Source organism: Panthera pardus, unplaced genomic scaffold, assembly GCF_024362965.1.
Source record: "Panthera pardus isolate Hobbes unplaced genomic scaffold, ASM2436296v1 HiC_scaffold_8, whole genome shotgun sequence".
NCBI lineage: Eukaryota > Metazoa > Chordata > Mammalia > Carnivora > Felidae > Panthera > Panthera pardus.
In genome coordinates this window covers 155,176,365-155,201,672 of record NW_026527013.1, presented here as the reverse complement: position 1 = coordinate 155,201,672, position 25,308 = coordinate 155,176,365, and the positions used below count along the sequence as shown (strand labels likewise).

General features: G+C 42.7%; 1 protein-coding gene across 2 annotated transcripts in view; it reads right to left on the bottom strand.

Moving 5' to 3' along the window:
- Positions 1 to 25,308, bottom strand: part of AGK (acylglycerol kinase) — an 80,980-nt gene that overhangs the window by 44,395 nt on the left and 11,277 nt on the right. For both annotated transcript variants that reach the window (XM_053898112.1, XM_053898113.1), the window contains exons 3-5: positions 9,324 to 9,363; positions 5,631 to 5,710; positions 641 to 716 (exon numbers count right to left, since the gene is read on the bottom strand). In XM_053898112.1, coding sequence (XP_053754087.1) covers positions 641 to 716; positions 5,631 to 5,710; positions 9,324 to 9,363 — 196 coding nt within the window. The remainder of the gene's footprint in view (positions 1 to 640; positions 717 to 5,630; positions 5,711 to 9,323; positions 9,364 to 25,308) is intronic.

Here is a 25,308-nt window from a genome sequence, read left to right as displayed (position 1 = left end):
TTCAATTACCTTTTAATCTCTGATTTCATGAAAGTGTGTAATATTAAAAATAAACCACAGACTTACAAACATGAGAAGAGTGATTTTCACCAAATGCACACGCCTCGGTACACACCATATACATATCGCTTCAAAGTTTTGGGGCTTTGAGTGGAGTCTTGGAGCATCTTCTCTATAGCACAATCCTTCTAACTTACTTTTGTCCCCTTGTCTTAGCCAAATGTCACAAATTCTACAGCTTTACCACTTAAAATTCCTCACCAGAGAGAAAATGTTTACCTGTCTGTGGCACTACCAAGTAATTAATTACTCAAAGTGGAAATTTTTTTATTTTCAGGAAAAGAATTCTTACAGCTATTACTACTTTCATCTTCTAAGAGACAGTAATTCCGCGTCCTATCTTGCAGATGAAAGGAATCAAGTTCATGCTTCCATCTAATCTTACTCTGAAAATGAAAAGCTGGCAATGCTTTGAAAAAAATAAAAATAAAACCACTTTTATTAACGATCAGAACAAAGACACAACATTGATTCCTCTGTTCCCAGCTTCTTGTGTGTTAAGTGATTTCTGCTATGGAGTCAAGAGAAGAAGGTAAGAAGCAGTAGCTCGGATAAAATCAACACTCTGGAGCGTTCTTACCTTAACGACAGTCACATCCATGCCAGATAAGTGTAAAATTGGGGCAGCATTTTTTTCAAATAGAGTCCTGGCTTTGCTGTAGACAAAGGAAAAACACAAAAATTTTAACACAAGTTCTCAAGAGGGAGAATAAAAAGCCCAGCCATCCTCGCTGGAGTAGAACAAGACGCAGATTTCCTCTATTTGTGCAAGTACAGGAAGTCGAACAATGAGTGATGAGCTTCTATGGATAGAAACGTAGATGGTACCACTCTGGGGCCTCCAGGAGTTTACCTTCTAACGCAATCAGCTCTTACCCACCTGGGATGCTTATAGTTCAGAGTCTAGTTCCTCTAGAGGAAGCATGTTCACTGCGTATGGCTCCCCTCAGGAAACAACATTTGATTCATTCAGCAAGTATTTACTGAGGACCTACTATGCGCTAGACACAGGTATAGGGGCTAGGGACACAGCACAACAAAGCAGACAAAAACAACTAGAACTTAAGTATAATGTAGTAAGTCCTCATGGAACTGATTTATATTCCAGGGGTAGAAGGAGATTGTATTTAACATTTTTCATATGGCCCAAGGGAATAAACTGAACCCCACAGAATACTGATTAATTCTAACTCAGTGGACACAATTTTTGATGAAGAAATACACCATTTTTAAGTTTCAAATACTAGAGATATCTCCATTTCTTGAGTTTCAAACCTGTAGTGAAATCCCAGGAGAAGGAGCAAAATTCTTTTCGATGAAGGCAGAATTTCTGCTAAGAAAGGGTAAGTTTGAAATTAATGTAACTTTAGGATAACCAACAGCTTGTCTGAAGCTCCCAGGCGTAGTCACATCCTTCTCTTTATTGCCCTATCACTTTGTATACACCTCTCTTAGGAATTTTCCTATTGCATGACGATCAGTGATCTGGCAAGACAGTCTTTGGGACAAGACTAAAAGCCTTCCAAAAACAGACACCGAATCTTATAATCCTTGCATCCCCCGGCCTCTAGGATTATGTCTGGCACACTCAGAAGATATTTAATAAGTATCTGACGAATGAATGCACTAATGCATGAATGAATAAACCTGCCCCAAATGTAGACATGTAAATTCTGCGGAAAAAAAGGAAACGACACAATTGTGAGGTGATCTAAGAACAGAAACAGAGTCCTTTGAAGAATGTCGGTGTTTTAAAAGCATCAAATACATCATTCTGACAGTGACTCTTGTCCAGTGCAGGTGAGGAGTCAGAAACACAGCCCAGGAATCAAGGGTTGCACAACTTGCAAAGAGTCCTCAATGGCATAGTCTCAGAGTTGAATAAATGTTAAGCATACCAATCAGTTGACCTGTTTTTCGCCCAAACATTTTCAACTATCACATCGAAGAAAAACAAAAGCTAGAACTTTCAAAATGCCGAGCCTCTAACTTTCGCATCCACATTTACTCAGTCCTCTTTCAAAGACTTTTTTTTTGGGGGGGGTGGTGCTTGGGTGGCTCAGTCGGTTAAGTGTCCGACTTCGGCTCAGGTCATGATCTCACGGTTTGTGAGTTCGAGCACCGCATCAGGCTCTGTGCTGACAGCTCGGAGCCTGGAGCCTGCTTCAGGTTCTGTGTCTCCTTCTCTCTCTGCCCCTCCCCCACTCGTGCTGTCTCTGTCTCCCAAAAATAAATAAATGTTAAAAAAAAAAGATTTTTTTTTAAAGCAGTTATGCGTGCTTTGACTTTCTCACAGGCATTTTATACTAGGAAGAGACGCACAGGTAGCTCATGGGCCACATGTGCAGTGAGGCACAGATCAAATTCAACATTCTTTAAAAAGAAATAAGCACCAAAGGGCAGAGAGAAACACGTAACATTTCTGATTCTGAATTAAAATAGAAATGGAGAAGGTTGGACAAATTTTCACAAGAACCACTCAGAAAGTGTGTCTCCAACTCGTGATTTACACGAGCACGTCAGAAGCAAAGGCCACAAATATCCCCTGCCCCGTCTAGTGCCCTGAATGCTTCTTAGAACAAGCAGGGAAGGCTACATGAAGACCTCCCTTTTCCAGCTCACCATTTCTGGGGCTTCACCCAACAGCAAAGGGCTGAGCTAGTAACACTACAAATGCTTCTCCTTCCAGGGTTGTTTTCATTACTAGATTGATAAGAAAAGATCAGCTAGAAGTCGGTCAGCTCTCACTGAGAAGCACAACTATGGACCAGTCTCAATCTGCTATATTAATCATTTACAACAAATCGGTAAACTCCTCCAAGTTGAAGAAACAGGATTTGAACATTTGGGCTTTTATTCACGTCTTTAGGTGATACGATGGCTACAGACAATCTCTAAAATGAAAGTGATTTTTTTCCCTTCTCATGTTCGATATAAAAAATTGAAAGTGTTACCAGGAAGAAATGCATTATTTATTACATAATTAAAGGTGAGATAGCACCAGAGCTAAAGGAAAACTTTATGTACCTACAGCAATTTCCAGGTTCACATACACACCAAAAAAACAATTACTTCTTAATGTATTATTTATTAATGCTAAACACACAGTTATCTTATTTCTTAAAGCGCCCATGTAGTTTTAAACCAGCACTACATAATGAAATAGCTACACGATGAATTATGAATTATGCGTCAGAGCAGAGCCAAGATGACAAAAATAGTGCAATTAAATAGTGAAAGCTTAGGGGAAAAAAAGATGCTGGAGAGCTGCAGAGTGGCGGCTGGCCAGAAGCATACAAGGGTTCACCTTGCTAAAAGGGACACTAACTTTACAAGACTTTCCCTTGCCTCACCTTTAAAGATAAAGATTTTATACTCTTAGACAATAACCCACCTTTAGAAATGCCAATACCTTCACATGTAAAAATGTACACAGAACCTAAAGTGCTCTAAAAAAGTTTCCTAATTTTTTAATGTAAATATCTAAGTAGGAACTTAATGTGTCATATTTTTCTTCATCAGAATTAGCAAGTTGCTAACTTACTAGGTCTCTAATGGAATAGGACCTACAACAGTTATACTACAGTAGGCAGGGGGGAGTTACAAGCACTTTCGAGAGCAAGTAGGGAGCGTTTTGAATCTCGCCAACAAGTCAAAAGTAATCACAGTGGCTTATAGTCCCCTTTTATCCAGTGCTTACAGGAGACAGAAACACCCAACACATTATAGGCATTATCTCATCTAATCCCAAAGGCGTCTATTCTATATGGCAATTGTATAAGGTAGGAGCTATTACTTTCCCATTTCACAGATGAGTACACTGAGGATTTAAGTTATGTAACTCCCGTAGTACACAGAACCGAAGAGTATACAAGTCTGGTCCTTCCGACTCTGAAGCCCACGGAGTTCTCTGCCAGCTTCTGCCACAGGCCACCGCTGTTTAGTTATCTTGGCTATTTTGATTGTGTGGTGTGAGGACGAATGATCAACAGGCATTAAGATTGGTATGTTCATGGGGGAGGGAGGTGGCTCTGACCAAGCCAGTCTGATAGGATTCAAGTAGGCAGAGTCAGTTCAGACAATCTGTAGTTAAGCGTCAGAAACTGCAGAACTAAAAATAAGGCCTGACTCCTCCTTCTATCTATAAAGCCACACTCACTATTCTCAAGAAATTACTTCTTTCTTACTCAAGAAACTTATTTCAGAGACCCTGCGTTTTACACAAGACTACTTAGAAGCTGGTCCCAACTATTCTTTTTGTTGTTGTTGTTCTTAATATCATTTGACTTAGATCTTATACGATCCAACCTAATACGTATTTATTAATTTTCTGATCCTCAGAAAAGACAAAAAGAATTGTTCTGGTGGTTAGGGAGAATAAAAAATATTATTCCGCCCAACATACACACACACACAACCTTTTAATCCTTACTATATTTTAAGAATAATTTTGCATCTTAGGGGCGCCCAGTCGGTTAAGCGCTTGGCCCTTGATTTTGGCTCAGGTCATGAACTCACAGTTTGTGGGTTCAAGCCTTCATCAGGCTCTGTGCTGACAGTGCAGAGCCTGCTTGGGGATTCTCCCTCTCTTCCTCTCTCTCTCTCTCTCTGAATCTCAGACGTGCTCGCGCACACTCTCTCTCTCAAAATAAATAAACTTAAAAAGAATAACTTTAAGTTTTAAATGATTTTTTCTAAAAGCCTTCAAAGTCTTTTTAAATTCACCTTTCCAACTAAATGAGAGCAGCACCTAAGAATGAAAAAAAAATTTTTTTTCCCTTATAGTTTTTTAAAATTTATACACCTTATTATTTAGAGCAGTTTTCAAGTCCAGAGTAAAAATGAGCACAAAACACAGAGAATTTCCACGGACGCTTTGCCCTGCTAAATGCACACACAGCCTCCCCCACTCTCAACGTCCTGCACCAGCACAGGACCCTTGTTATGATAAATGAACACAAACATGTGATTATTAACCAAAGTCCCATGGATTCCTCACACCTGAATGCCCACCATGTCTTCACACAACCCTTCCAGGCCAGCCAGACCAGGTCACAGACTGTCATGGGACACAGCAGGGGCCTAACTAGTCATTCCTGTCCCTAGCACAACCCCCGCCCCCGGCCCATCTCCTCCATCAGGAAGACTGAGTGCTCTCACTCTGCCAACCTCCAAAGACCTAGCTCAAGGTTCCCTCCTTCCGGAAAGGTCATTTCTGACTTCATAAGCCCACAGTGCTCTTGGCCGTCGTGGAACATCCTGTGACAGAGAAGGCTCGATCATTGCCATCGCAACAGCAGGGGCTGTCCCCACACAGGGAAGACTTACGTGAGAGTGGGAATTCTGGGATTTTTATTAAACTGCAGCTAGACACGTTGGCTAAGCGTCAGGCAGCTTTACAGTTCCAGCTCATTAACTGCTGTTTCTCCATTACAAATTAATCCTATTGCTAGCTGAGTACTGAGCCTTCTTCTTCCAATTCCACACAACCCAACTAGCTGCCTGATAGTCCAGGATTCCCCCCACCCCTGAGGAAAAGGGAGGATGTGACAAATCACAAACTGAGCTACCCTTTGCAAGCTGCGGGATTGAGAAAAACCGTGGCCTTCTTCACTTGCGCATTGGGAGGAATGAGTTGGTTGCCAAACACCTAAAAAGGAAAGAAGAAAAGTTTTAAGCAAATGTCTCTTTATTCAGTTAGCGATGACATATATTCTTTCAGTCCAAAGGCATTTACCTCCAGGAGACACAGTATCTACTCTGGGGGAAAAAAAATGTTCTTTCAGGATTTCATACTGACAAAAACACGGTGGGCAATAACAAAGTCTACCATTATTTAATGACAATCACCTAAATTCTATAAGAAAAAAAACCCTGCTTCATCTACTAGAGGTAAGTAACTTTTCTGTTCTCCATAGGATACGGCCAGGTTTATTATAAACACATAATCAGCAAGGCCACAGTCGATCAGAAGGAAAGTTTAACCCATTTGTCCTCAGTTTTCAGAGTATAATCTTTTTCTCCTTCAATTTATTACTAAAGCGTACTCATAAAGAACCTATGTGTTACCAATTAATGTTCATACTTTCAAAGCGCCTGGGTGGCTGAATTAGTTAAGCATCTGACTTCAGCTCAGGTCATGACCTCGTGGTTCATGGGTTCGAGCCCCGCGTCAGGCACTGTGCTGACCGCTCAGAGCCTGGAGCCTGCTTCAGATTCTGTGTCTTCTTCTCTCTCTGCCCCTCCCCTGCTCATGCTCTGTCTCTCTCTCTCTCTCTCTCTCTCAAAAACAAACATTAAAATTTTTCATCTTCAGATTTTCATACATATAGAAAATAAACCTAAAAGTCTATTGCCTCCTCCTCTTTGCGACCTTGTATAACTTGATAGCCAAATAGCATTAACTAGCAAGGAAAAGAAAGACGACACTTACTAAGCACCCAGTATTTGCCTCTGTCCTACACATTATTCTTGGTTCTCAGAAACTAAGGAGGTATTAAATGTTCCCATTTTAATAGTTGAGAAAACCACGATTCAGAAAGATTAAGTCCTATAGTTAATAAATCACAAGCCTAGAATTTACATGCGACTCCAAAGCCCAAACTTCTTCTATCTGTCAGCTCTGAAAAGCAGACAAAGGAGGTGGCGGCACTCAGAAGCACGCAGAACCGGATGCACAGAACCAAGCTGGGAACAAAGGTGAGCTGGCGCTCTCCCACCTGGGCTGGAAAAGACCATCACCACAAGGAGTGAGTAGGAAAGCTCCAGAGCCAAGCTTTCAGGTCTTTGATTGTGGAGAGCAGGTCTGGGCCAAGGAGGCAGACTTCAAGTGTACAAGCACAAAGTCAGGAGAAAAATGAAAGTTACACCAAGAGTTTTATTAAGTGACTCTAAATCCACTGAGTCCCTGACAGTCCTGGGGAGAGCTGTTCTCACCACGCACAGTCTTTTAAAACAAAACAAAGCAAAACAAAACACTTTCTGAATGCTTCTGAAAGACCTACCATGTGTTTGTAAAAAGTTTCTGGTGTGTTCTAATTTCTACTGTTTTCAGTTTTGTTGAATTCAACCTTAAAATTTCACTGCCAAATCTCCCAACATTGTAATGCGTTCTTTCTCTAGCCATATCTTTTCTGAAATGTGGCCAGAAGTCATTTAATTAACTAGTTCCTCTGGCCTACCAGATTGCAGATCTACAGTTCCAGATGATTCTCCCGTGTCCTGGTTTCCTAGTCTCTCCAGTTCTTACCTACCTCCAGTCTCGGGTTTACAGTGGGCTAAGGAGCTTATGTGAAGCTACAGTAAGTTGAGTTTACAGGAGATTAAAAAAAAAATTCTTTCAAGAATTTAGACTGTAAAAGGAAGGACATAAACACAAAGTAATGAGAGTAGGCTCTAAGGATGAATTCACTTCCGTCTGCCAGATGGAAGGAGGTCCATGGGTGCTGAGAAGTAAAGAATTAGAGCCGTGGGAAGAGGTAAATATGAGGGAGCAAATGGCTAGGGGAGCAGTCTCTGAGAAAGGAAGAGACGGCACTCAGAACAGAGGTGGACCCATTTTCCTTAAACAAGAAAGAGAGGACCCTATAACCACTCTTCCTTAGGGAGAAACAAAGAAGTATGTCCTCTCCCAAGAAGATTTTCCAGTTGCTAATGGAAAATTAGCTTGGGGTGGGAAACACCTCGAATTTAATACTGAAATTTATTTGAAATTTATATATATATATATATTTTTTTTTTTTTAGAGTGTGTGAGTGGGGGAGGGGGAGGGGGAGGGAGGGGGAGGGAGGGGGAGGGAGGGGGAGGGAGGGGGAGGGAGGGGGAGGGAGACGGAGGGAGGGGGAGGGAGACGGAGGGAGGGGGAGGGAGGGGGAGGGAGACGGAGGGAGACGGAGGGAGACGGAGGGAGACGGAGGGAGACGGAGGGAGACGGAGGGAGACGGAGGGAGACGGAGGGAGACGGAGGGAGACGGAGGGAGACGGAGGGAGACGGAGGATCTCAAGCAGGGTTCACACTCATCACGGAGCCCAACATGGGGCTTGACCCCACGACCCTGGGATCATGACCTGAGCCAAAATCAAGAGTCAGACGCTCAACCGACTATGCCACCCAGGCGTCCCTTGAATCGATTTTCAAAACAGCAGAGCCATAGGAGATAAAAACAAACAACATAAGTAATCAAATTCTTAACCACAGATTTAGAACAGTTAGATAATCACCAAAGAGAAGAATTTATTAATAGTATCTATTGTCATTGTCATCTATGAAAACATTTCAGTAACAAATATGAGGCTTGCCACCACATCTTCTACTAAATACATCATACCTTTGTCGTTTTTTACTTCATGTTTCCTTTTTGGTATTTCTGATATCATAAGCTTAAATGACATACAACAAAAAGGCAACTCAGGAACTCATGGAATTTCACCTGCAAGGTATAATGTACAAACTTGGAGGGGATGGAAGAACAAAAACATGGTCTTGAACTTGAAAGGATTTTTTTTTTAATGTTTTTTATTTTTGAGAGAAAGAGAGAGAGACACAGAGTGTGAGTGGGGAGGGTCAGAGAGAGAGAGGGAGACACAGAATCCGAAGCAGGCTCCAGGGTCTGAGCTGGCAGCACAGAGCCTGACGTAGGGCTTGAACTCTCGAACGTTGAGATCAGACCTGAGCCGAAGTCGGATGCTTAACCAACTAAGCCACCCAGGCGCCCCATTCAACTTGAAAGGATTTCTAATTCAACCATAACTAATGCAGCCAGATAGAGGAATATTTAAGTGCAGTATCACAGGCCTGGGAGAACCACACACACATGGTATGAATCAACTGTGCTAAACAGGCTTTAAAAATATGAATCAACAGTTTTAAGAAGATTTGACTTCAAGGGGCAATACCTGTTCTGAACGGACATCCTTGGGGGTTATTTGGAGCAGGGGAGTTCAGGGCTTAGTCTGATCTTCAAGGACAACCACAGACATGAACAAACTCCCTGAGCTCCAACCAGCCCACTTAATGCACTCTTAGGTCGAATCCAGAAGTAAGCATGTCTAAAGGGGTGGGCGTTAGAACTGCTCTTCACCAGATGGCTAACTTCCTCCAGCTCTCTTCAGAGCTGGCTCTCAGCCTGACTCATCCGGATAGTAGGAAAATCTCTCCAAACCACACCGAGGCAAGGCACCGCGCAGGTCCCCTGGAAGAGCCGGGGTGTTCTGCGCAGTGGAGATAAAGCGGGTTTTCACTTTAGCACATTAAGTGACATTACCTGAGCTTCTTGGCAGGCGGCTCTCCTTAGCAGGTTATCACTATCAAAGCAAACAAAGAGAATGAACATTAGCTTTAGCAAGCAGGTTAAGATCCAAACAAGTAAAACTGGCTTTTTCAAGTATTTAAAAAAAGAAAGTACAACCCTTCCCTATAAAATACCCAAGTGAAAGTTTCTAAAAGACCTGTAACAAAGCACAGGCACTTGTGAAAAGTACTTTCCCTGAATGAAATCCTGTGTTAAGTATTTACATAATGGTAGACAAAATACCACTCCCTCCAGGATGTCCACATCCTAATCCCCAGAACCTGAAAATATGTCACCTTACTTAGGTGGCAAAGGGGCTTTAACAGATATGATTAAGTTTAGGATCTAGAGATGGGAAGATGATCCTGGTTTTATGCAGGGGAGCCTAATCTAATCACGGGGGTCCCTAAAAGTTCCTGCCTGTGATCAGCAGCAAAGGGGACTATGGAAAAATTGTCAGAAAGGTGCAAGTTTGCTGGCCCTGAGGATGGGAGGAGGCCGCCAGTCAGCGAATGGAGGTACCTTCTAGAAGCTGGAAAGGCAAGGAAATGGCTTCTCCCCTAGAGCCTCCAGAAGGAGCGCGGTTCTTGTGGACACCTTGATTTTAGCCCAGTGAGACCCGTGTTGGACTTCCAACCCCAAGCACTGGAAGATGATAAATTCTTGCCATGTTAAGTCACTAGGTTTGCAGTAGTCTGTTAGCCCGGCATGAGAAGATTAAAGCACCTATCCTGTACTTTCGTTATCCAGTGGAAATTACTCAGGTCATTCTCCAGAAATAAATTTGATGTTTAGTTGCTGCTGCTACTGTTTTATCTGAATCTCTTATTTTTTATATCCCTGTCAGACACTCAATTATATCACAAGTGGAAAATTCTGGCATGAGGTGAAATTTTGGCTTGCAAAAATGCAAACATTCTGTCAGAAAAATGTTTGTCTATTTAACATAAAAGGTTCCTAAAATGTGTCTATGCCATTTATACTATAAGAGCATTTTAAATGGCTGACTGCCTACCAGACCCCAGGTCTTCTTGTAAGAGTCTATCCTAATGCATGTTGATGGCGCTAAGATAGTAATTTGAACCTGGTTAACCACAGTTAAAAACACTAATAAACAATTTATAGGAAAGAACTGAAAGGAGAAAAGGGTTCTTTCACTTAAATTATTTCTAAAAAAATAAAAAAATACTCTTTTTAGACCATTCTCATAACATTGGAGACTTTGAATTTTGCATTTTTTTTTAAAATTTTTTTAACGTTTATTTATTTTTGAGACAGAAAGAGACAGAGCATGAACAGGGGAGGGGCAGAGAGAGAGGGAGACACTGAATCTGAAACGGGCTCCAGGCTCTGAGCTGTCAGTACAGAACCCGACACGGGGCTCGAACTCACGGACCGTGAGATCATGACCTGAGCCGAAGTCGGACGCTTAACTGACTGAGCCACCCAGGCACCCCAAATTTTGCATTTTTACAGTCATTCAAAACCTAATTTTGAGTTAAGGTTAAACTAAAAGAAATTAAACAACCTTTCGCTTTTTGCCATAGCTGCGGTCAAAGGCTACTCAATGATTTTTCTTCCACAGCCAGGCTGGAGAACCACCCCAGATTTCACAGAGCGGTCAACTTTCAGAAGAAAGCACTGTGTGAGGGAAGCACCCGTGCCGCCCATCTGTGGGTTTTTACAAAGCACAACACCACTTAATTTGAACGGATATGTGTCCCCTTGTGTTTACTGCAGCATTATTTACAACAGCCAAGACGGGAAAGCAACCCAGTGTGCATCGACAGATGAATGGATACAGAAGATGTGGTATATAAATACAGTGGAATATGATTCAGCCATAAAAAGAATGAAATCCTGCCATTTGCGAGGACATGGATGGAGCTAGAGAGTATAATGCTAAACAAAATAAGTCAGAGAAAGACAAATAACATGATTTCACTCCTAGGTAGAACATAAGAAAGAAACAAAGGGGGAAAAAAAAAGAGACAAACCAAAAAAGAGACTCTAACTAAAGAGAGCAAACTGGTGGTTATGAGAGGGGAGGTGGGGGGCGGGTAAAAGAGGCGATGGGGAATAAAGGGTACATTTATCATGATGAGATCGCTTCTCGGCCTTTCGGCTAAGATCAAGCATATGATGAGGAGCACCGGGCGATGTCTGCAACTGCTGCATCACTATATTGTGCACCTGAAACTAATATAACCCCATATGTTAACAATACTGGAATTTTCGTTTAATTTTAAAAGTGCTCCCCCTCTGAAACCTAAGAACAATGTGCTATTAAAATTAAAATGACACTCAGAAGTGCAGGCTGCTGCTCTACAACAAACGTTTTAGGGGGGCTAACCCTTTGTGAAATCTAGACCACAGGCACCTTTTACTGCCAGGCTCAGTCCCCACTTGCTTGGGTGACCCTTCCCTCCTACCCTGTGGCAAAAGGTCGCTGCATAAGCTTCTCTCCTCTCCCCCACCAGAGATTCATAAATATTCTACCCAAAAGCTCTCCATCAACTGCTCTCAGTGAATCGTCCTAACAGCAACAATTATATATGTCATTTAAACACGCGCGCGCGCGCGATTAGGGAAATTCAAGGCACCAAGTAGTAAAATATTTAAAAGTAATTAACATGACAACACCACTTTATAGTTGACTTGACACCTCACATCCACGACTTCTATACCGTGACAAGGTAAAAATACTAAACCCTTGGTAACCAATAGATCACCAAAGAAAACTGGGTTCCTTGCAGCAACCTGAGCATTTGTCACTGGATCCCCTGGACTGGGCTCATCCTCAATCCAGCTTCCACACTGCCCTGGGGGGACCACTACCACCACGCAGAACTATGCTCCTCCAAACACCCACTTTAATGTATTTTTCCTATAGAATTACCTGTGCCTCCAGTCTTTTATACGACAGATACATCCTACGGATTACTCTCTACAAGGCCTCTGTACTGCTATAAAAGCTGCCTACCTGCCTGTATGTCCCCATCCCTTTCCCCCAGCTGGCTCCCCTCCTAGCAGGGGCAGGCCCTTGAACGTGCCAGGCTCCTCTGGGTCATTGCTAGATACCATCTGCCTTACTGTATTTCAGCCACATGGATTCCTACAGACCTAGGTAAGAAGAGAATGACCCCCAATACAGACAAGAGGATGGGTAGCACCTTGGATCATTTTTTTCCCCAAATTCTTTTTCACTAGAAGTAAAATTTTGAATGTTAACTTGTGATTAAGTAGATGATTAAAGACCTCAGTTCTCTTGAGCTTGCTAATACTACTTGATTTATCAGAGCACTATTCAAAATCAAAAGACTTTTTTATAATTAATTCCCTGGATTTTAATGTGCCAGATGGAATATGCTGTCAATGCCACCTGTGAGAAAGCTAGAAAATGTACCAATTTAGATGCTACAAAAGAAAATCTCATTATAATCACAATTTTTTTAATATCAAAAATGGTATTAACTATCTTGATCTTGCTCTCTGAACCAAGCTGTTTCTAAAAATCACACATCCTCAAAGAAAAAATGATTTCTCCCATTGATATATTCTGATGATCTATAACCAGCTCTGAAAACCATTTCAAAAAAGAAATTCCAAAAATGTTTCAGGAAAGGCAGCTTTGTTGGAATAAAAGAGAAAATAACTTAAAATTCATAGAGCGACTTCCATGTGTCAGATATTATAGCAGCTGTTCTCACAAACCTTTAATCTTTGTAACAACCTTGCAAGACAGGCATTATATTCTCATTTTATGTATGAAGAAGTTGAGGCTCAGAGCAGGAACTGACTTGCCCGAGACCACCATGTGACTAAATGATAGAGCTGGCATTCCAACCCATGCCAACTTGACCCTAAAATGCATGCTTTAAAGCTTTCTCTTAGCCTCAGAGAATCGTGAATGGGCAATACTCATTCATCTATCTACTTCATAGCACATTCATTCAATTAACCACATTACCTCCTAATCTCACTGAACTTTTAAAATTTACATTCATATAATGTTTTTAGTAAGTTCAAGTACAATAAAGTTCCCAAAAGCAGCAGGTGAAATAGTCATTGAACACAAAGTGTTTGGTACGGTACAACGAACCAGATTTGGTCCTGACCTGAAATAGCTCTTGGCAAGTATTAGTGATAAAGTAAAAGATCGGTTTCTTGATAAATGATATGCCAGGCACTGCGCAGATGTCCTGGATATACTAGTGAATAAACCCAGCCCTCCCCTCATGAAGTTTACAGATTCGAAGGGAAGAAAGACAATTTGACAGGCAATCGTAAGGTGACGTGACTTTTATGTGCTCCGTAAAAGGGGCACATTTAGGAATACCTAATCGAGTCTTGGGGGAATTAGAGAAGGCTTTTTATAGGAAGTGGCCCTCAAATGTACATTTAGGGGAGAAATAAAAAGTAGCAAGGCAAAAATAGGGAGGAGAACGCAAAGGAAACAGCATGTACAAGCCTGAGAGTGTGAGGCAGGGCCAATATGGGAAAGTGAAAGTTCAGGACAGCTGGAGGCCGGCCTGCCGTGGGAGGAGCCACGGAAGAGGAGGGGAGGCACAGGCCAGACTGCCACGGCCCTTTTAAGCTATTTAAGGAATCAGGGCTTTACCCTTAGGTCATAAGAAACTTTTTTTTTTTATTTTTTAATGTTTATTTATTTTTGAGACAGAGAGAGACAGAGCATGAACGGGGGAGGGTCAGAGAGAGAGAGAGCGAGACACAGAATCTGAAACAGGCTCCAGGCTCTGAGCTGTCAGCACAGAGCCTGACGCGGGGCTCGAACTCACGGACCATGAGATCATGACCTGAGCCGAAGTCGGATGCTTAACCGACTGAGCCACCCAGGCGCCCCAAAACTTTTAAAAGGTGTTAGGAAGATACAGGATGTGGCCAGAGTGACGTGTTAGGAGGACCATTCCAGCTGCAGTGTGAAGTCAGCCAGCCATGGTTGAAGGAAAGACTGGAGCCAGGGAGACCTGGGAGGGTTCTCCAGGAATACAAGAGAGCCAGGACGACAGGATGACCCACGGGAGCCAGGATCCAGGAGAGGACAGAGGCAGCAGATGTTTTGGAAGCAAACCCAAGGGCTGGCCTGTGGGGAAGAAAGGGAAGGCAGGGGTCCAAGGCAGTGTCCACATTGTTGCACTGAGCCATTGGTGGAAGGCGGTACCACTCAGAAGTGGGCTGTGGTAGGGGACACGGGTTTAGGAGGGCGGAAGCTGGGCTTAGTTCTGGATTTGTCGATCGGAGATAGGGGTGAGTCCAGGTGGAGGTGTCCAAGGGACAGCTGGAAATACATGTGTGGAATTCCAATAGTAATCTTGACTAAAGATACATGTGGTAATGGAGGGATGAGAGCGGATCGGATGGTCTACGTGAGAAGGTGAGAAGCAGAAGCAGCCGAAGAGATGCCCTGAGCCCTGGGACAGATGACAGAGAACGCCGGATGAATCTCACGTACACAGACTGCACCTCATTTGAAAGCCAAAGGAAAAATGCAGTGGGTAACTGAGGAAAGAAGTTAAGAACCACTTCCTTATCTCCCGTCGTGCTCTTGATGCCGCAAAAACCACACGCTTTTGCTTTTCCTAAAACAAACAGTGAACATTCCCCCTGCAAGGATCTGATCCCTCTATCCCTCATCCCTTTTAAAAACTAGAAAGGCCACACCCGATGCCACCCACACCCTTAGCCCACCACACACAAAACTGCTGGTCTCCCCTTTCTTCCTTCACTATAACTGCCTTGAATTCATGGATAATTCACCATTTTCTCATTTTCTCTTCTGCACACAGCACCTCTTGTAGATAAAAGGTACTCAATAAATAACTGTTCAATAAATAAGTGGCAAATGTTTCATCAGGAGAGACTGACTCACTGTGCTCACAGGCAGACTTTGTCCCGCAGAAAAAACTGAAGGTGATTCTTTGTATGAGTGTTTGGCATTCTTGAAGCCACAGACCCACCTGAGATAGCTCTTCTCTGTAATTACCACCAAAGGGCAAGAGAAGAAATCACCGTGGTACAGTTGAGGATGAAAAGTTAGAACGGTCATGGAAACCTGACCAGATCAAGAACCGTGTGTGTGCGCACGTGCTTGGGGGAGTGGGTAAAAGAACTAGTTAAATGAGGAACTAGAAAGCTAAATGAAGAACTCCTTCTGGTATACTAAGAAGCATCCTAAGAACCGTCCCAGTGGCTGAGTCTGTTATCAGAGAAATTCTAGATTGCTCGTGGATCAAAAATCTGAAGGTGAAGCTAAAACCCTGTCACACACACACACACACACACACACACACACACACAAGTACCATATATAAATTCCAAGTCCATGCTCTTTCTACTACATCATGCGGTCTGGTCTCCCAAGAGAACTGAAGTTTAGCACAATTTAACATGTAGTCATATCAAAAAGGTGTCCCTGAAGGGGTGCCTGGATGGCTCAGTCATTTAACCAAGCAGCCATTTAACCAAGCTCAGGTCATGATCTTGCAGTTCGTGAGTTCGAACCCCAGGTCGGGCTCTGTGCTAGACAGCTCAGAGCCTGGAGCCTGTTTCAGATTCTGCATCTCCCTCTCTCTCTCTCTGAACCTCCCCAGCTTGTGCTTGCTCGCTCGTTTTCTCTCTCTCTTAAAAAGAAATAAACGTTAAAAAGAAATCATTTTTTAAAAGGTCCCTAAAGATCTATCTGCTCAGTACTAAAATGCAGGTCCTTTGACAGAAATCAGAAGCTTCTGGATTAGGAAATGAAAAAAACCTGCTGATGTCACTCTGCCTGAGGCTTTAAAAGAATACAAACATGCCTGCTACCACAGGAAATGGGATGTTCACAATTTATTCTGAGCCATAAATGTTTTATTTATTACTTTAGGACTGCAAAGTAAGATAAGTTGTAATTTCAATAACAACTTTGCATGTTAACAAAAAAATCATATTGATCTATCCAATTTCCCAAAAACAGATATTTCCCACTACAGTCTAGAAGCAAACTGTATAGCAATTTCTACCACCAGCTTTTCCCCTGGTGCATGCAACCCAGTTTCTGTTTTACACAAAACAGATTTCAAGTTTAGATGTTTACAGCAACTACTTCAACTCACCCAAGCCTACTCGAGTAATTAAGCATGATATTGCCAGGGGCGGTGAGCACAGGTTGTCCATGGAACAGCCTGGATGGAGTGGAGATGGAAGGAGAGACAGAAAAAACCATAGAGAAGGGATTCTCTTAGTGCACAGCAGGGAGCTTTGTCAAGCACACATCGCCCCCACCCGAACAGATAATGGCAGCGGCAGTGATCAGTGTCACCCGTGAGAAAATGGTGATCATCTCTGCCCAAGGGAAAGACTGGTCACCGAGCGGGAAGACATGCATTGTGTTCGAGAAGAACACTCAAAGATCTATTCTGGGCCTAAAGAAGGCTCATTCAGAGAGACGTAAATGGGGAACGTGATGGGTTACAAACTCTAGGAGAACGATAAAAACATTTTTGACTTTGAGAAGGATTTTAGGGCCTTCTGGTCTGGTCTTCCCATTTAACCAGAGAATGATGTCCCTTCTGGTTCTCCAGGCCTCCCCATGATGTGCTACCTGCGACTTCAGAAATTTGTTTCTTACGTCTCCCAACCATAATGAGATAAAGAAGTTCCCTAATGTCGTGAAAGTATCAAGCGTCAAGAAGAATTACTACTGATAAGCATACACTGAGTGGTGACTGTCTTCATTTTAATGACCCTTAGAATGCACAAAAGAAGAAAGAAAATAAGGAGGCAGGCAGGCAATCGCTGGCATTAAAATTCTGTCACCCCTGGTGCTGTCGGTGAGGTTTAGCAAAGGAAGAAGGAAGCTAAAGTCTACCATCAACTGTAAAGGACAAGGGTTCTGGGCTAGTGACAAGGATACACCAAACTTGGGTTCAGGAGCTCTGAGGTCAAATGGTGGTATATTTGGACTTCTTTCCCTGGTGGTATATTTAACAATGCAAGGATCAACATTTCCAATAACACTATAATGAAAGCCAAGGGCATTTTCCCCAGACTGTATTTACTAAAACAGGAAGGGGGAGTGGGGAGAGCCCCAGTCACTCAAGTCCACAGTGAACAAGAATGGATAACCCAGCACTGAAATTAAAAATCTAGTGGAAATAGCTACTCTTGTCAGTTTTACACAAGGTACCCTTATCTACTGCTGTATTAAAAGGCAAGAGAGAAAACGTTACAGAGAGGTTATGTCAGCTATTCGAAAAGATACTGTAGGCCGAGTCCCTTCTTCCCTTCCTCCTACCCTCCGAGTTGTGCTCTATAAACCACATGCATAAAGGGGTATTCAGCCTGGGCTCTGGAATACAGGACAGACCTTCTGACCTATAAACTCATCAACTATTGTCAGTATTTGTGCTGTTTTGTGACATACAATATTGGAGATGTCAGTTACCACCTACAGAGGGGTTAGTTTAGCCTGAGCTTCGACTGTTCTCTCTGCAGTGCTTGGAGCAGCTAATACCACTGATAGAAATATCACTAAAAATGATGTGAAATCAATAAAACAAAACATAACTTAAATATATCTCCTGCCTTTCCATCTCAGTCCTCTCCACCCCACCCCCCCACCAATAAACATATGGGAAAGAATACAGATTTTTTTAGAAAAGAAGAAATCTGTTTTCTAAATAAAATGACAAAAGAGCTAAAAGGAGAGGGAATATAATTAAACTTCATTGCACTTAAAAAAAAAAAAAAAGTTCCCTATTCCCTATCAAATCTGGGCTGACAGGCATGTTATTTAATTGCCCATAAATGAGCTTCTTTAAATAGCACCTATTAATACCCCAAACTTCAGCATCAGCCTGCACAGAGAGAGAGAGAGAGAGAGAGAGAACCCTGAAATGGCTGAAAAGCAAAACAAACTGCTTTTTTAAAACCACAACAAAATGTGAAATGAGGAAAAGCGAGGAGGGGAAAAATCCCTCGCTACCTTCAGCCCGTGCTGGACCAGCCAGGCCTGGGACCACCGACTGCAAAGGCAGAGGCTAATCTCAATGGATGTCAAGGTAAAACATCTGCTTTGTCAGAACCCCAGAGATCCGGAACAAAATGAAGCCCAAGACATTACTAAAACCATAATGTGTACCGAAAGAAATAATACAGGTCTAGTCAAGTGTGGCGCATGCATAATTTACCCCTGGAATCTAACACATTTCCCCCTGGATCTGCTGTCAGAGTCTCTAACCCAACATAGCTTAAAGGGAAGAGAATAATACCTCCTCCTTAAACCAATTCTCCCTGGCGACTTGCCTCTTTCTGTATCACCAATTATCCTAGTCTTGAAACCAAAAAATGACTTACCTTCCTCTCCTTCAACCAAACAGCCAGTCCATCATCGAATGATAATAAGAACTAGCATTTACCAAGGGGAAGCTAGGAGACGGGCACAGTAGCAGGTACTAGGAAATGCATCATCTCACTTAATCCTTACAACTAACCTGCAAAGCAGATCTCATTATCGCCATTACCCCAGAAGGTGACTGGGGTGCAGAAGTTGAATGGATTAAGTACTTGATAAAGGTCGCAGCTAGTAAATAGCAAAACGCAAACCAACCAGCAGTCTACCTGCCTACAGTGCTCATGCTCAGGTATTACGTTATCACAGCCTTATTGCACCCATTTATTTTCCCACTCCCAATGCCATCACTGTGGTCTGGCTTCTCTTAGCTTCTATGACGAAATGCCCTCCCAAACCACACGCCCTCCCCCTCCAATGTATCTTGCCCAACGGTGCTGGACTAAGCTTCCTGAGTGCTACTTTGTTCATGACATGCTCCTCTCCTTAAACATCTTCACTGTATCTCCACTGTTCACCAAATACTACAAACTGCTTACAAAGACTTCCATAATTGAACTTTTTCTCCTATTCTACCAAAAAAAAAAAACAAAAAAAAAAAAAACTAACTGTAGTCTATAGTGAAGTCAAATTCTTTGCTAATCTCCAAAAATACACTGCATTTCCAGTTTCTGCCTATGCTCAAGGCATTAACATCACCTAGCACACTGTCCCACTCACCGCAAGGCCCAACTCCAAACACATCTTTGTTATGAGGCTTTCTCTGATAAGGATGGAAAAGCCAGAAGACGATGTGCTATTTCTGATGGAGAGCTTTTTTGTGCCTGGCCCTATTCTAAGAAAATCGGCATGACAACCCAAAGAAATGGGTTCCACTAGACAGAGAATTGAAGTTAGAGTTTAGAGAGAATTGAAGCACAGCGAGGTTTCATAGCTGGCCAGATGGAAAGCCGACATTCGAACCCGTGTGGTCACTCCTCCTCTTAACCACGTGGCTCTAGTAACTCTAAGAAGCCACGGTCTTCACTTTCTAATGGGTGGACTAAGCTGACTGCCTCCGAATCCACTGATCCGCCAAAAGCAGGACAACCCCACACCACGTACTTCCTGACACGATACGAGAAGAAATCCACAACACATGTATGAAGCATGCTTGCCCTAAAAATTAAACCTGAATCTAATTCTGCCTCGGGAGCCGTGATCCTCAATCTCAGTATACACACAAATCCCCTGGGGACCTGGTTAAATGCACATTCTGACTCAGCAGGTCTGGGTTGGGTCCTGAGACTGCGTTTCTAATCCATTCCCAGGAGGAACTGCGCTGCAGGAGCACGGCCCACGCTTTGGACAGCAGCAAAGCTCTAGCACCTGGGTCTGATCGCCAGTTTATAAGACACAGGAGAGACAGGGGAACAGATTAAATGACTCAGGGCTGAGACTACAATGAGGAGAGTAAGGCATTCACCTCAGGTGCAAAATTCACACCAAAAAACCCACAATGGAGACAATCAATAATTCTAAAAATCAAAATGAATGCACAAGACCCATGATGAACACAGTATCACGATTTGAAATAAACACAGAACCAACATCACTGATTTTTCTCCTTGCCTCAGGCCCCCACAGGACTCTGCGCAGCACTGAATGGTATAACTTATCCACCAAATCTCGATTATGAAAAACCCTCCAGGGAAAAGGCAGACCTGCCTGGTTTTGAAAATAAATAAATACTTTAGAAGAAGGAGGGGGTTATAGTTCGAGAGGCTTTAGAAATAGATACTAAATGCAATGTGTCAAAACTTGTTTTGATATTGATTTGAACAAACCATAAAACAAAGAATGGGGGGCTAGGAGGGAAAATATAAACAGGTTGGATATGAGAAGACAAAAGAATTTCAGTATTGTTAGGTTCATAATAATGCCATTGTGATTTTTTAAGTTCTTCCTTATTAAAGACAAGGTACCGAAGTATAAATGATAGAAGCTAGAATTTCTGAAAATCTGCATCAAAATATTCCAGAGGGGAAAAAAAAAAGTAGAGAAATGAAATGAGATCAGTAAAATGTTGGTATTTATTGAGGCAGGGTGAGAACACATGGGGATTATACTATTCTGATTTTTATATGACTAAAATCTCCATAATAAAAAAACTTTAATCTTTTCTTAGGCACCCCTGACATTTACTTTGTACCTTCAAACAGGACCCAGCACAGAGCGCCTCATGCATTCATAATAAAAGTAACTGCTCTTTTAATTTGTGCCAGCAGCTGTGATTATATCTCCTAAGTGTCACAATAAGGTTGTCAGATGTTATACGGATGAATAAGGAGAAGTTTAACAAGGTTGAATAATCTGCCCAAAGTCACTCACCCAGCAAGTGGCACACACAAGGCTCGGACCCAACTAGCTCAGAAACCCAGACTTGAAGCACTACGTTAAAGTATCTGTCTTATGTCCTATGGAGTCTATGACAGATGACAATCTTCAGTTTACGGCTCTTCATTTCTCCCCGGCTCCCTTAGATACAGGAGCCATTTCCAGAGGTTAAGGTAAGGACTACCTGGTTTGGAATCAGGGCTCTCCCACTTTTTAGCTGTGTGACCTTGGGCAAAATACTTAATCTTGCTCTCCCTTGGTTTCTGCCTCCTTCTAGGGTTATTAATCTCACACTAGTAGGAGATGAATAACCATCTCAAAGTTGTTCGGAGGATAAAATGAGTTAATAAACATAAAGTGCTTAGAATCACGTCTGGTATATGACAAGCCCTGATTAAGTGTGAGTGATCATCATCATTACTATTACCAAGTTCTCGATAAAACTGAATGACACTCAACACACCCCTCGTGCCAACTTAAAACCACTTATTTTTACTTCTTCTAAGCAATTCTGGCCACAGAACTTGAAAGGTGAGCTCCCACCCGTGCTGGTGAAAGCTGATGATACAGTCATCAAGATTAACCTTTCTATATTCGGAGGGAAAAAACTCCAATATTAATAAAAACCTAGGGACACACGGCCCAGGACCATCACTTAGCTTCGCATTTGCTTTGCAAGTTTCACGTTCAGGGATTCATAGTGTCAATGGGACTTTAAAATCCCCAGAAAGTATCAAGAGTTCTGGCTGAGAGACTAGACGCCCCACAGAAATGAATGGCGGGAGCCCTGGGTCACAGGCCAAGGTGGGTGACTGAACCAGTGCCAGAGCACGGAGCCAAAGGACGGAGCTGAGCACGAGGAGCCAGAACAGAGGAAGAGCAGGGCTACCGTTGACTGCGGAGCCAGGAAAGGAAGTTCAGAACCTGTGCCAAGGCTCGCCAACCAAAATCACAGGGAGAGAAACCAGACCCAGGACGAGCAAGCACGAGATCCCCAGAGATGAAAGCAACAATGGGAGCTGAAATCAGATGCATGATGGTCCAGACCAAGCCAACTGTAACTGCTTACGCCCCGCCTCGTCTGGGGTTATGTTCTGTCGTAAAACCACACTTTCCAAGCTGTCCTGCTCCACGCAAAGTGAAATAATAAGGCTGAGATCTTATTAGACCATCTGGCAGATCCTGGTCTTCCTTCCCCACCGGTTACCTCTCAAATCATTCACTGCCAGTTACCAGAAGTAATTCATGTTAACTCCCAACGTACTGAACATCAAATTTACTCACAATTACTAGCATTTGTTGAACCTCCTGTCTATCAGGCACGACGCGAACAGCTTTATGGTTCCTCACTCAATCCTTCAATGACCCAGTGAGGCACTCTTATCATCCCACCGTACAGGGGGACCTAAGGTTTAGGGAGCCCAAGGTCACACTGCTAGGAAGCGTCAGTTCTGCCTGACTCCGGAGACAACTTTAAGACGACACTGCCTCCTCTCCCCCGCACTTCTTATTAGCAGATTCTGTGCTACTGAAGGGTGAGGAACAAGAGAGGGACTGTTGCAGGGAACTGCCGACAGGATGAACTGAGGAAGCTGGAGCATAATCGCCCCCAGGGAGCCCAGAAAGCCTAGAAAGAGCAGTTGAAGAGGAATGAGCAATACTTAAATTCGCTTTACTTTCAGCAAACAGGGTCATTTCCTCCTCTTCAATTGCTCTTGCTGAGTCCTGAGAGCAGCCCCCGCTGCTCCTGCTCCGGTGGACTCCAGCAACCGGCTGTGGGCAAATTATGCAGAGGGAAAAATATCACAGGTTTTCTTCCTTGAAGCTGAGAGGAAGGGAGACTAAAAGGGGAAGGCACTCCCGAGGAAGAAAACTTACAAGCACATTAACAATGGAAAAGAGCCTGCAAAAAAATGATACCGGGGTCAAAAGGCAAATTAAGGGCAGCAACCAAAAATGGAACAGATCAAGAGGAACATATGCAACTTCTTCCAAATCTGTTGCAGAAAAAACTTTCCCTTAGAAAAACCATGACCATTATTAAAATCTCAAAATCAACATTAAAATACAGTCAACTGTTATTACTGGCACGTGAATCCTTCATCAGGAAATTGTTTTTCTTTCAAAGGGAAGAAAAAAGTCAAATACATATAATAAAACAATTTGTCTGGGGTTTTTTTAATGTCTATTTTTGAGAGACAGAGACAGAGAGAGAACATGCATACATGCGCAAGCAGGGGAGGGGCAGACAGAGGGAGAGAGAGATTCCCAAGGTTTTACTGTGTCGGCCCACAGCCCAACACAGGGCTAAATCCCACGGATTTTGAGACCATGACCTGAGCCCAAATTAAGAGTCAGACACCTAAACGACTAATCCATGCAGGTGGACCACAATTTGTATTTTCTAAAATGAGTAATGCAAAATATTATGTTCACCAGTCTCAGAAATCAAAATCAAGGAATTTACAATTCTCTAAGTATAAAATATTAACCATTATAATATGCTTACCTTCTTACTATTGAGCAATATAAAGGAGTGAACTATAGATAAATGCAATAGCACAGATGAATCTCAAAGCCACTGTGCTGAGAGGAAGAAGCCTTTCAAAAAAAGAATACATCTTATTCCATGTACATAAAGTTTGGAACAGGGGGGAAAAAATCAATCTATGGTGGGGGAGAAAAGAATCAATCTATGGTGGGGGGAAAAAAAATCAGCAGGACAGTTACCTCTGGGGGCAGGGGACAGAGATTGACCATGAAGGGGCATGAGGAAAACACACAGAGTGATGGCAACATTTTGTATTGTGCTAGGAATCTCGGTGATACACGTATATGCACCTGACAAAAACTCAGTGCACGTACACCTAAGATCTGCACATTCCAGGGGCACCTGGGTGGCTCAGTTGGTTAAGTGTCTGACTTCAGCTCAGGTCATGATCCCAAGGTTCGTGGGTTCAAGTCCCTCATCCGGCTCTGTGCTGACAGCTCAGAGCCTGGAGTCTACTTCAGATTCTGTGTCTCTCTCTGCCCCTCCCCTGCTCATGCTCTGTCTCTCTCAAAAATAAACAAACATTAAAGAAAATTTTAAAAAAAGATCTGTACATTCCATTTTACACAAATTCTATAACTAAAAAACCACCATAAGCAAATACTAATTTGCCTATAACCGAATTACTGATAAGCATCTTCAGGTATTTAGGTGGTAGTACAGACCTCTACAAATTATTTTGAAATGCATCAAAAAGTGAGACAGAGAGGGATGGACAAATGGAGAGATACGTGATAAGGCAAATACAGTAAAATCTAGACTCCAAGTAATAGACAGGTGTTTATTGTAAAATGCTTTCAATTTTGTGGTATGTTTGAACATGTTCAGAGAATTTAGGAAAATCAACTCATCTACTTATTAAGGAAGCTAAAAAGGGAAAGGCAGAGGGAAGGGCAAGAACAGGGAGCAGAAGGGGAGTCAGACAAAGGTATCAACAAAGACAGCTACGGAGCACAGAGGAACCAATGACACTCTGGAGGTTTTGAAATAGGTGTCTTGGTCCATGGCAGTGTGTCCGGTTTTCACCACGGATGTATAGTGCATGCTAACAAAGGTGTTCTAAGGGTTTTATTCCATTGGAGCAGTTAAAACTACAACAGGAACATTACGGAAGAGTTCTGATAAAGTTACACGAAAGGCAGTGAAAAGGTAGTGTCATTAATAAATCCAGTGGTACTTATACACAGAAGTGAGCATTGCTCTCCAAAGTCGTCATCAGCAAAGAAAGGACATGGGATTTCGGGTAGGATTTACCTGGGTCCAAATCCCACAAGCTACTAATCTACCTGAGCCTCAACTTCCTAATTTCGGGTATGGAAATCTTCTTAACCCTCTCACAAGACAATTCTGAGGATTCGATGAGACCACACACACGGAAGTGACTAGCCTGGCACGGGGTTAAAAGTAATTCCTCAACACATTGTTTTGAATAATGAATAATTGAGCAACTGTTGTTTTTCTTTCCTCTTAATCTGAGAATGCCACCTCTGTGACATTTTTGAGTTAATGACCAGGTGAATAAAAGTCCAGTGTTTGTGGGGAGAGGGAAAAGAACACACAAAAAGAGAAGGGTAGCAGAAAACAGGCCTTCTTTTAGGGACCGCTGGAACACAGGTCGAGCTGAGGGGCCATGGAGGTGGGACGACAAGGGACCAGGAAAAGACTGGAGAGGAAGACAAGGG